Source organism: Caloenas nicobarica, chromosome 7 (genome assembly GCF_036013445.1).
Source record: "Caloenas nicobarica isolate bCalNic1 chromosome 7, bCalNic1.hap1, whole genome shotgun sequence".
Classification (NCBI taxonomy): Eukaryota; Metazoa; Chordata; class Aves; order Columbiformes; family Columbidae; genus Caloenas; species Caloenas nicobarica.
The window spans coordinates 13,588,282-13,601,656 of record NC_088251.1 but is presented as its reverse complement, the minus strand read 5'-3'; the positions used below and the strand labels follow the sequence as shown (position 1 = coordinate 13,601,656).

General features: G+C 42.8%; 1 protein-coding gene across 2 annotated transcripts in view; it reads left to right on the top strand.

The window, feature by feature from the left end:
- The window catches only part of NEURL1 (neuralized E3 ubiquitin protein ligase 1), a 153,570-nt gene that overhangs the window by 94,334 nt on the left and 45,861 nt on the right, over positions 1 to 13,375 (top strand). For both annotated transcript variants that reach the window (XM_065639295.1, XM_065639294.1), the window contains one exon: positions 2,816 to 3,137. In XM_065639295.1, the coding sequence (XP_065495367.1) occupies positions 2,816 to 3,137 (322 nt within the window). The remainder of the gene's footprint in view (positions 1 to 2,815; positions 3,138 to 13,375) is intronic.

The following is a 13,375-nucleotide window of genomic DNA, read 5'->3' as shown; positions in this document are numbered from 1 at the left end:
TGTTATTGTGTGCCTGTGGAAAATGGCATCTTAAACCTCCTTATCAGCTAAAGACTAACCAATGAACTCAGTCATTCAGGTCCTATGAAGTCTAAAGTCCCTCTGAAAAACTGGAAGAAAGAAGTCTGGAGATACCATTCTATTTCTTAGGCGTTGTATCTTGGGTTTTATTCCGAGATATCATTGCGGCTTTGGGAATGCCGTCAGGCAGCCAGAGCTGTATGGGTTTTGGAAACATTTCCTCCATCTTTGCCTCTGAGATACACGTCCCAGTATGGTTTCTTTTGTGTAACTCTAGGCACTGCTAGGGGTGAGGTTGTCAAAGGTGGCACAAGAGCAGCAGCCTGAACCTATGGAAGCAGACATGGCTTAGAAGTTTGGATGCAGATAGTGTCTTTTCCTTCCATTTGGTAACCAATGGAGTGCCCAAGCTTTTCTGCTAGCAGTGGCTGCTGAAGAGAGAATATGGTTCATAATTAACCATTGCCTTTTTTAGCAAAACTGTGTATCCTTTGTCCAGCTGTGTCTAATTCTTGGCAGGCTTTATACCAGATTTTAATTTGGATATTAGTTTGCCTGTGGTCAGACTGTATTGAAAACTGTTTATAGGTGCTGATTAATACATGGAACATGTGCAGCCTCGATTACCATATGAATATTTACTTCATGCTGCCTGTGATTGCTGTGAAGCATTGGCAAGAGACTGTGAAAGAGTAAATTGTACAAATAACAATGAGGCCATATTTATCTCAGACCCAAAAGCTTTTTGGTCTTGCAGTAAATTTACTGCAATAAATAATCCAGGCTTCTTCTTGGAGTGTGTGTATATTCCCCGTTTTGTCTTGTGTGTGCCCCATCTACCCCCTTTTCACTGGGGACATGCATGATCTCATCCTATCCTGGCCAGGCATATAAAATAGAAAATCTGCTGTAGTCCTTTTTAGTGTCACCCCAGTGTCCATTCTGCAAGCAGGAGCTTCCCGTGATTCCTGGGACTGAGGTCAGTGCTCAAGTGTTTCATGTAAACAGCTCAGGTACTTGGCTGGACTGAGTAGTAATAAAGAGCAGCACCCACTTAACTGAGGAACTGTCTGTTGTTAACTTTTTTCTGAAGCTCTAAGTTATTTTCTCTGCTACTTTAATTATAAAACAGAAATCTCTAGGATTTGAAAAATGTATTTGTTGTGAGATTGTTGTGCCCCTAAGGGCACACATTGCAGATTTGCCTTGGTGAGGAACATGTGAAATAAAAATAGAATATTTATGAATGTGATTAGAAGACAATTCAGAAGTCCAAAGAAAATGCCTTGGAGAATCCCTTGATGAAAATCTGGTGCTCCCAAGCTGGGATGTGAGGAGCTGCTGCCAGGATTTTGAGGACAAAGTCCTGCAGTCCTGGACAGTTCAGTCTCTGGCGTTGCCACTCATCTGATCCATTAGCACTTCGGCAGAGACAGAAATCAGAGTAAGTTAGCAAGTTTTCTGTGGCATCTGGTAGGTGGTACATATCCATATTTGTGCTCTTGTCCTGCAGCCATGAGTGAAACTGCTTGAGGCTGCCAAGGCTTTGATGGAAGAGCACTGTTTCAGGTGTTCTCATGTTTGCAGCAGGTTCAGTGCGTGAACAGAAACACAAATTATGTGTCAACTGGCATGCAGGAACCATCGTGGCTCCACATCACGATTGGATCCAGCATCCTTAGGTCTTTCATTTCGTAGTCTTGATGCTGACAGGCTGAATCCCTTCGGGAGGAGCAATTCCCAGCAGGTTCATATTCAAACAACAAAAAGAGAGAATTCTCCAAGGGCGTCAGCTCCATCTGGGGACCATACTAACACTGCAAGACTCCCTGCTTCCATGGGAAAAAAGAGACCTTGTAACTGGGTGGTGTTTTGGATGTGCTGCATGTGTTTAGGACCCACTGGCTGTTCCCTTCAGATCCCCCTTGTTCCAGGGTTCAGTTCATGTGAGAAGCAGCTCATGACTCTGGAGGCATCTGTGATCCTCTGTCCTGCTGTCTCTTGGGTTCAGAAGGATGGATATGACACATGCACCACCCCAAAAACTATAGCAGGTGTTCCTGACCCCAGGCATGCTAAGCAACTGCATACTGGCAGATGAGGTGTAGGTGTGCACAACATGTCTTGAAAACCACCACTTACAGCTGAAATAAATAGATTTTCCCCAATCATAAGACATCTGTCATTACCTCCTGATTGTTTATTTAATATAGTTAAATGCTTTAACTTGTGCTTTCCCACACACAAGTTCTCTGCTGCAAGGCTGTGATTTCATCCAATCTGACAAGCTGAACAGGGATAAGACTGTCTTTTACTTGGCTAGGAAAGCCAGAAAACCCTGTGGTGGTGACTGTGACTCTGGAGCCAGTGCTTTACCCTCAGGTCATGAGAGATCCCATCATCCGAGCATCACAGGGGAAGAGCTCTGCTGCTGCAGGTGCTGAGATAAAAGCTCTTATGGCCGTTTTTGGCACAATTTGTGAGAGGATGATTCTTAGGCCAAAAGGAATTATCGTAGAAATAGAAGTGAGTCATCATGCAGCTGTAATTACATTTCACCTCTCTGCATAGATTTAATTTGATTTTTTTTTTTTTAAGTATGTGCATTGTATCCTAAGTGTGCAGCATTGCTGCTTGCACCAGAAAAAGCGACAGCAGTGTTTGGTGGGTAAAATGTTTCCTAAATCTAGTAGGCTCATCTGCGCGGTGGCCATTGGTGCTTGATGGCATAGAGCCTGTAGTGTGTGAGTAGATGTTCAAGTGCCAAGTGTTGTTATTGCTGTTATCTTTGCAGATCACTAAAAAACAGTGTTGCTGGAGTGGGGCTCTTCGACTCGGGTTTACTTCCAAGGATCCATCGAGGATTAACCCTGACACTCTGCCGAAGTACGCGTGCCCTGACTTGGTTTCCCAAAGTGGTTTTTGGGCCAAGGCTCTGCCAGAAGAGTTTGCGAATGAGGGAAACATCATAGCCTTCTGGGTGGACAAGAAGGGACGGGTTTTCTATCGGGTGAACGACTCCGCTGCGATGCTCTTCTTCAGCGGAGTGAGGACGGCAGAACCCCTCTGGGCTTTGATTGACGTCTATGGCCTCACCCGTGGAGTGCAGCTCTTAGGTGAGTACCTGAGTCCAAACACACAGGGATGATGCTGAGCCATCCCTGGTGACGGGCCAGCCTGGTGCTGCCTGTCCCCATCGCTGTGCTGGGACGGGCACAGGGAAATAGCCGTGCTTCCTCCCCAGAGCATCTCATGACCTCAGTCTGGATCAGTGGGTGTTTCAAACTTAACACATAAATGTAACCAGTGGGAGTTGGGAAACGGCCACTACAGTATTATCAGAGCATAGTCTGGAGTGTAGCATATACCTTGTAAAACTTTATCTCATCTGCTGCTTTCCCCATGCCAAAGTGGGGAAATGCATTTTATGTGTTATGGATAAATCCTTCCTGGATGGCACTATTAGGATTTTCTGGCTGGTTTATTGGACAGATTTGAAACATGGATATCTTCCAAATTACCTGGGAGAAGCTGCAGCTGTTTTTGCCAGGGTGTTGCTTTCACAGAGGACTTTGATTCATTCTCTGGAGCCTGACGGCTGGATACACAATTGGATATACAGTTAGGGTTGGAGGACGAGGAGCGCTGAGTGCCAGTGCCTTCTACCATCCTCAGCTGAAATGGAGATAGTTTGGCATTCATGAGGATTCAGTCAAGCCCCAAATGTGCAGGCTGTCAAGATTTGGGCTATTTGAGTTTATACATCTTACAAGAATTGTAGAGAGTCTCCAAGGGCCCAACTTAAGGGGCAACTAGTTTGCTAGGGGACCAGAGGTATCAGCATGCAGCCTTAGCTTTGCATTGTCACTGGGGGTGCAAATCATAGCACTTCTCCATGTAACAGTAGTTTCATGGGTCTTGTTTTCACCATGGAAAAGGTTAGATTGTACCTGCTGACCTCCATGAGCTGAAGTTCCATGCTAGGCTGAGACAGATCCTGGCTTTTTCCTGTCATGCAGCCTGACATTCTCTGTTAAAAGGACATCTTCATGCTATATATCAAACACTTTAATGAAGCCCATTTCTGACAGTTCTGCCTCCTTTCTACACTCCTTGCCGTATTAAAAAATACAGTAGCAGGACTACCCATAGCAACCTACACAGTGAGGAAGAGGGACGTGGTTCAGGAGGTGAAGAAACGGGACTGACCTCTTCTTGCTGTGAAAACTACCAGCCCAAGATTGCACAAGGCAGAGGAATGAAAGAATTTCTCGGCAGCTTTTTGCTTTCTTTTAGGAGCAGAAAGATTTATCTTTTGTTATGAATCAGCTTGAATTAGAGCCACTAGGCAACTGTTTATAGGCCAAGGTGGTGATATTTGAATTGGGATCTAGAATTTGGGCAAATGACAGGCCAAGGGTTCAGTTAGCAAGAGCTTACGAATGACTCCAAGCCCTCTGGCTGTTCTTGCGAGTTTTGGCACCTTGAGACTCCTCGCCTGATTAATGAGGGCCCATAACTCTGGACTATGTGTTTCCTTTCAAAACACACAAGAAATCATTTCCTATCCGTCATCCGCCCCTGCATTGTCCCAACATCTTCCACATCCCCTTTCACAAGCAAAATGTGACTCTTGCCAGCCACTGACTTGCCTCTATTCTAACAGGCTCCAGCCTCTCCGGTGGTTGCAAAGTCCCTGAATGAAGCAGGCAGCTTCTGAGTTTACACAGTTGGCATGGAGCTCAGATGCGTATTTGTAGCTCCATACAGCAGCCTTCAGCAGGCTTTAAACCTAGCAACTGTGTCGAAACACCTTCGACTTGAGTCCTCTCTATCTCCATTTGTTATTAGACAGCACTAGAAGTCAGAACAGGGAAATTGTTGTCTGTGTTGCCTCTGGATCCTATAGGCATACCCACTGCAATGCTCTGCATGCCTGTTTTAGTGTAGCAGACCACACATATAGTACAGGACAACTTGCCAAAAACTCCCGGGACTTGACAAATGAATTTCATAACCTAGCTACAAACATATGGTAGAATTCAGCCTGGTATGGCATGCAGGGCATCTGATGGAGGCTGGGGATGCTGGAGTGGTATGTTGAACAGACAAGCCTAGCATTTCAGATTCCGGTTCAGTGACTTATTCCGCCCCCCACCACCGCCAAACCCAAACATGTTCCTTGTTCCTGAGCCTCGCTGTTTTTCCAATGACTGTAGGGTTACAGGGTCGTACTGCACCTCTGCCCTGCCTCCATTTGCTTTTATGTGTGTTTCACCTGAGAATCTAACCAAAAGCTTTACAATTTCTGTTTATTGCAGAATTATTCCCTCCTCACAGAATCACAGAATGTTAGGGATTGGAAGGGACCTCAAAAGATCATCTAGTCCAATCCACCTGCCAGGGCAGGAACACCTAGGTGAGGTTACACAGGAAGGCGTCCAGGCGGGTTTTGAATATCTCCAGAGAAGGAGACTCCACAACCTCCCTGGGCAGCCTGTTCCAGTGTTCCGTCACCCTCACTGAGAAGAAGTTTCTTCTCAAATTTAAGTGGAACCTCTTGTGTTCCAGCTTGAACCCATTACCCCTTGTCTTACTGTTGGTTGTCACCGAGAAGAGCCTGGCTCCATCCTCATGACACCCACCCTTTATATATTTATAAACATTAATGAGGTCACCCCTCAGTCTCCTCTTCTCCAAGCTAAAGAGCCCCAGCTCCCTCAGCCTTTCCTCGTAAGGGAGATGCTCCACTCCCTTAATCATCTTTGTGGCCCTGCGCTGGACTCTCTCCAGCAGTTCCCTGTCCTTCTGGAACTGAGGGGCCCAGAACTGGACACAATATTCCAGATGAATTCCTCACTCCCAGTAATGTAACTTCACTTCCAAAATCAGAACTGCCCAAAGGAATGATGCGCAGCAGTAAATCTCATGTCACTGCAAGATCCCAGATCTGCAGGGGAATGCACAGTGTGCATTTATGTCCCCCAAACCAACAACTTCCAAAATTTCACTTTTTTGTTTCACATATCTGCTATTACAGTAGCAGTTGCAGCCAAAATCCGGGACCCAGTAAAGCAGGGCAATGACCAAGTCTAGTGACACTGTTCCTGTCTTACAGATTTAATAAAGAGAAGCTTGAAGAAAAGGCAGCCCAAAGCCTGGGAGAGATAAATGATTTGCCAGAGGTTATAGAGCAGTGTCACCCACTTCAGGGATGCCAATGCCATCAGCCTTGTTGCCCAGCTCTGTCCTGCCTCCGTCTTCATCAGCATTGCAGGCATTGCACAATGCTCTGGCATCACTAAATTGCACCTGTGGATAATAGAGAAACAGCTGATTTTACCTTAATTTTTCATTTCTTTCTGCTTATGATTTTACCCATAGCATCAGCTTTACTGATAGTTACCGACATGTCATTACTGCTGTCAATGCACAGGTTTATGTGGCTGTTGCAGATGTTACTGTGTCTGATTGCCCTTGCTGTATGTTCAGAAGCAGAGCCCTTTAAGCAGTTTCTTTGCCAGCTTGATTTTGTTCTGAAACAGGTAAAAAGGGCTTGCATGGTCACTGCATCTCAGCCGAGGGGAGGTCAGGAGCTGAGATTGGATCACATCTTGCCTGTCACTGCTGGAGTGAGTCAAAATGAGAGACTGGTCTAAATCCGCCTTGAAAGGTGGCTGTGGTGGTGAGGTTCACAGTGCTCACGCCACTGGTCACAGGTAGAGGCTACTCTTTGCTCCCCTGCCTCTGCACACATTAGAGAGGTGAAAAGGCTTAGATTCACCCAGGAATCTGACCTCCTCTGACCACATGGTCTCGGCTGGTCTCCTGCCACCATGTAAAGGCCTGCATAGGGGAAGTTGTTGCAGTTGAGTGCATGCATGTTCTGTGGTTTAGAGCATGAATTTCAGCACAGATGAAGGCTAATGTGACCTGTAAACATGCCTTATACAGTGACTCTCCTGCTGACATGCTCAACTTGCAGGCAGGTTGGTTTACAGCTCTGCTTCCCTTTTTGGGCAGCTAGTTTTGCACAAGTGCAGTTTTACATTCCAGGATAATTTAAAGTAATATTTACTAGAAATGTGGCTTAGCCTTATGTTATCACTTCAACATACACACATGCTCATTCACACTTCAAAAAGAGTCCGAGAAAAATTGAATATAAGCAATCTGCTGCCTCGCTGCTATAATAAAGCATCAAAAAAGGAAAGGAAAGGAGCAGCTGTTTAAATCCTAAGGTCTTCAGGTCCCTGGAGGAAGGATGGCAGCTCATGGGAACCAAATGGTGTTGACTCACATTAGCCTGCTGTTTTCAAGCACATGGCTACTGAGCCTGGCATAGACTAAGGTGTATACTTCCTATAGATTCACTGCTGGACAGCAAGGGTGTCAGCTTTCCTCAGTGATGTGTAAGTTAAAACATAATGCCCATCTTCAGCATTCTCCTGTACCTTTTGGTGATGAATTCCCGGTTTACCTGCTGTATGGTACCTTTTTGAAAATTGCCCCATTTTTTTTTGGCAGTGATATTGTAGTGCAGGATCACAGAATGGTTGAGATTGGAAAGGACCTGTGAAGATCATCTAGTCTAAGCATCTAGCATCTTTGCTTTCAAAGAGTAACAGATATACTCTAAAAATACAGAAAAATGGGACTGCAAAGAAATTAGGATTTCAGCGTATCACCCCTGCCCTGTATTCCCAGTCGAGTAACATAAGGCACGATCTATTCATTTTCCTTAGTCCCATTTCTTACTAGTTTGGTCAGCAACCAAACCGCTTTGTTGTTTATTACTCCATTCACGCTCTTCTCCCATCCATCTGTATTTTCACTCGTGTGGTATTTCAAAGTAGTCTTCATCTTTTACCAGCAGAGACTTGGAAAACCAAGGATAATTGTGTTCAGATTGGCATGCTGAGAGGCACCTGTTGAAAGCAAAGCTTCATGTGAAAAACTAGTAAGGCCTTGCAAACTGGGAAAATTTTAAATTTACATGTATTAAATTTACCTGAACAAGAAATGGTATAAATATATGCTCCAGTCATAAATACATATACGGATTCCAGTAGAATTAACTGACAGTGCTGTATATTTCTTTCTCCAGATCGCCTTCCTAGCTTCTTATTGCTTCATGTTTGCGAGGTATCAAAAATCAAAATATGAACTGATCATGGGTGGAAATGTACTCAAGCTAGTGTATATTTGACAAAGAAGTTGCACATTTTGTAGGGAAGGAAGGAAATATGGTTTTTTTTCTTTACCCTAGTCACTTCTTAGGTAAACTGAATCTCTAGCTCCAGGGCACCTTTATAAGAAACATTAAATAAGCCTCAAATGAGGTGGATTTATGGGCAAATTCCAGGTATGAATGGTATAAGACTGATGATAAACCTAATTTATCACATGCATCTGCAATTTTACCATGTGGTTGTTAGTATTATTTCATTTTCCAAGTGCAAAACTTATTTTTCCATTGCTCACGGGAATCCATTTCTGTTGCTATTCTGACATGCAAATAAGCAGACTGATCTGCCGAGAGTGCTTCACACTAAACAAAATGGGATAATCAAATATGACTGCAGTGTATTTTTATTGTGTATTGTTGAAAGTGGAAGCTATAAACTATTTACCCTCTCTGTGGAAATCTATGACAATCTGATCGAAAAGAATAATATGTGTTTAAACAGAGTTCTACTTAATGAAGGCAAGATATATATGACCTGCAAACAGTCAGTTGTCATTGTTTTTCTGCATCTCCTAAGAGGAGAGAGAATTTAAATTGCTCATAAAGTTTTATTGTCTGTAGTTGTTGTCTCTATGGCAGCTGCAGGAAGCTCTCTAACACGGCTAAAAATGGGAAAACAGTTTCATAAATAACTAATCTCTTGTCATTTTAATTAATCCCTGCTTTTCCATAACACCTCTGGAGTGGCATATTTTTTCAGATGCAGTAGGTACCCAAAAGTTATCCCACAGCCCAAAGGCAGCTCCTTGTGCCTGAACATCTGTCTGTCCTCCAACTCTGTCTGTCTTGCTTATGGTGGTAAGGCTGAAATATTGTCCTAACACAGGCAAGAAGGGCTATATAATAATATTTTCCATGTTACCCATAAAAGCACAACGAAATATGAAAACTTTGACAATTTTAAGTGGTGTTTACATTATGGGTGTGTGTACGCTGTAGTTCAGATGCTGGCACTGCAAAGATAGGCCCCTGTGTTAAAGAAAATGATGCCTTCACATTAAATATCTGTTCTGATGAGTAATGTGGCTGTTGCTTTGAGAAGGTAAATATTGCTAGTTTGCACTAAGAAGTTTATTTTGCCTTTGCTAAGTGTTGTTACTCTTTAGCAGAAGTGTGGAACCTGTAGTCTGGAAACAGTGATTCCGTTTAAAAGGGCTATGACCTTATTTTACTTCTACTAAAGGTATAAACTACTGGAATAATTTACTGTATACTGAATTCATTACACACTTCTAGTTAGTTATGGAAGTTTCTAGTATAGAGTAATAATGTACCACGAATGGAGCAGTCTATTTTTTCAAGAAGCTTTTCAAAGAGTTCCTTATGTTAGCAGAGATTGTGGCATTTTGATTTAAAGCGTTAGTATAAGGTATCTATTTTTTTTTTTAATACAGTCTCTTAACTGACACGTTAGTGCTGCATATAATTGTATTTTCCATAGTTTGTCTAATATGGTTCCTGTTGTAATTCTGTAAGTAACAAGTGTCTTTCTTAAAAAGAAAGGTGGAAAGAATATGTTGGTACAGGGAATTAACCTTTGCACCTTTCTTAATATTATACTTGTCTCCAAAATATTCAGCAAGATAGTTTAAACTGTACAACCCTTGGGCTGTAACGCTGAAAGCTAATTCCTCTTCATTCATAAAGCTATAGCTTGACAGAAGGAGTGCATTTACTCCAATGTAAGACAGTTGGACCTGGAGGTAAGTTCTGGATGTAAACTGAATAGCTGATCTGGTAAAAGTATAACAATTTATTGTGCTAATCTTGCAATTCCAGCTGTTCCAGCTGTGGAGGCCCCTGTATGACAGATGATGGCTAAACTTTGCTTATATGATAAAACTAAACACTGGCTCTGTACAATATGTCTCTGCTGGCACGAGATAGCTCTTTGTCATTTCAACATCTAATTGGTATTACAGCTGCTGAATATGCATTTTATTGTACAGAGAATATGATTTTGTTATCCCTGTAGGTGTCTGGGTTATTAAAAAAGTTTGACACCTTTAATAAAATCAAATTGACTTTTCCATCAACAGAGCTAAAAGTGAGATTGCTTTGTACTCTGAAGTCTCCATTTGTTTTTCCAAACGGTATAACCAGAACTGTTGTTGTTGGGCTCAGTTTGGAAATCCTTACCTATAGCCCTCCCCACTCTCAGTTTTACCATCCTAAGCTTGGAGTGACCTGTGGAGTCACCTGCTCTAGTCTTAGACTGCGAGTAGGATCTAGCCTTGAGTTTCACACTAAATCATGATGTTAATACATGCAGTAGAATAACCTGTTTGTTCTTTTATGGCAAAGATATTAATTAGTTGGTATTTCATAGGTGGAAAGAGCCTCTCTGGTTATCAGTTGTATGTGACTGTTTTCTGATGTGTATGAAATAAAACTCATATGACAGTGACATACAACTAGTATAGAGCAACTTTGGGGTTGTTCTGTCTCTGACAACAACCAGCATCTCTATGTCCTCCTTGAAAAAAATTTCTGCAAGTGCAGGTGTTATTTTCTCCTGCCTTTCATCTTTAGTCATGCTGAGCTACTACTTCTGTTCTCCAAGCTGCACTACTTGCATTGAATCAATTCCTGATTTTGACGCAGAAGCTTCATCAGCTTTGCTTATGATGCAGCTGATGCTGCAAGGTGTTGTGCACAGTGAGATGCTGGGCTCCTCTCTCCTGCTCAGACATTTAGGGAAATCTGGATTTTGCATTCTTCTATCACATTCTCTTAAGCACATTTTCATAATGTATTCAAACTGTAATATGTGTTTCGCCTATGTTGTGGCATTTAGTGAAAATATCCCTTGTAGGTAAGTGCTTCTTCCTAATGTCTTGGGAATTATAGCTGTGTACTCCTGACAGAACTTTGCCAAATTTATACAAAACATGCCCATGTATATAGGCCAGAATGGTATGTCCAGTCACAAGTTTGGATTCTCAGGCGTTAGCATCATTTGGGTGTTAAGGGTCTTTACAGAAATATTTTGAAAGAAATTCCCATTCCATCTGCTCCTATTAGATTTTGAGATCAAATTTATTTGGGATTGGTGAATTTTTAGTCTGTAGCTAGGGACAAAAGACTGATAAATCAGATTGCTGGCCACTAAATCAAATCTTGTGCCACTGGCTATGACTGGTGTGCTTAGGAGGATAAAAATCTCTTGTGGTGCATCTGGCCACCAGTGTGACCCTTCACAGACAATTAATTCTCTTCAGGGAGGAAAAAAAATAAAAAAGTTTAATTACTCTATCTTCTTTTAAGAGGATAAAGACCACTCCAGGGAAAAAGCCTTTAGAATCCAATAATCCTATTCCCACTCTGGTACCATGCCAATAAACACTGCAATATTTGCATGGAAAGATCCAAAGCCTCCAAAATCTTTAACTCAGAGTGTTCCCTCTTTCTCTCCGTGCCTGAGTCCGGAGGAGCCCAGCACCTCAGAGCTGTGCGTTTACTGGAACCAGAAGACTGATAATAATTTGACCATTGTGTTCCCATAAACATTCACGTTTCCTCCTCAGTCTGCAGTGATCTTTCCCTGGTTGATTTTCTTTGCCCGCTTTGGTCTCCGTAGGTCACAGCCATCGCCCTCCTGAGCCTTTCACAAGCTTTAGCAAACCGCTTTGTTATCCCAGCATGGCTTGCATGAAAGCATCTTTTTGACAAAAACACCAGTCCTGTTGATTTCTGCTCCTGTTTCTAAGGCCTGTTTGGTTCTAGCTGGATCCAATTCAGTGACTTCATACACTGGAGTATACTTGTGTCTCAGATGAGACTTAACATTGCCTACATTTGTCAAAACACTTTTTATTGCTTCGTTCCTAACGAGGTAGAGTCTACAGATCTTGATTGTAATGCTGCTCGGCCAGGTGGAAGGAAATTAGCCTTGTGCTGAAGGTCAGTGTTGGAAACAGTTGGAAAGAAACCTGAACTGATGGAGAATTTCACTGCAGAGCTGCAAGGACTGGCAATTTAAACTCAGCCTAATTGCCTCACTCAGGAGAAATACAGAAATAATTTGGTCTTAGGCCGTAATCACTCTTGTGACTATTCGTATGATAATTTCTAGTGCATCCATTTTGGATGTGAGACCAGTGCTTCAAAGAGTCTAAGTAACAGTCTAAGGCAAGGCAGAGCTGCATTGGCAGGCTAATGGATGAAAGCTGATGGAGGAGAAATACAAGTGAAAGACTATTTTTTAAAGATGTGTGGTTTCCAACTGGACAGTTTACCCATTCTCGGTAGCTCAGAAGAGAAGACTACATAGGCTGCAGGGCCTGAATTCAACAGGATGGTTAACTACTTGCCCACTTCTTGCACATATGTAGGTGTACCTGGTGTGCCAGGAATCAGGTATGTGCTTGAGTAAGTCTGTTAGTTCACATTCCTAAAGATAGCCATGTGCTTAAGTGCTTTGCTGGATCTTTTTCTTTGCCATCTGCTTGTTACTGGATTCTGTGCAAAGCTTGCTGGGTCAAAACCAGTGGACTGTGCTTAATCAGTAATTGATGGTTATGCAGGGGTCAGACCCTGTGCTTAATGGTTTTTCTGAGGAGCAAAGGCTCATCGAGGAGTGACGAGACATAAGCATGAGCAGGGGAGGCTGGAACGCAGTGCTGGAGTTGGAGGGGAGGTAGAGAGGTTTCCTCCCAGCAACGCTTGCACTCTTGTTAAAAATGGCTAGTTTCTGTGCAGGAAGGTTTATGAAGGGGTACAGAAGCACGAGAGGAGCAAGAAGATGAAAGCATGAAAACAGGGTGAACTGCTGGCTGAAAGTGCTGGAAGAAGGACAGATTTGGCCAAGAGAGATGAGGTTATATTGATGGGGAAGGCAAGAAGAGCCCAGGGACCAAGATACCATCCCTTGCTTGCCTGGTTTCTTCACTCCTACAGGGTTCAATTTACACTTGTAAATCACTGGCTCCTTTTGACTTTACGTTGATAATTCATAACCCAAAGGCTGCTTGAGTTCTTTTGTTTGTTTGTGGTTGGGTTTTTTTGTATGTTTGTTTGTGTGATTTTTTTTTTGTTGGTTTGCTTGTTTGTTTTCTTTCCCTTTATCTGGACAGCACAGGGCATTAGGTGTGTTTGAACTGTTTT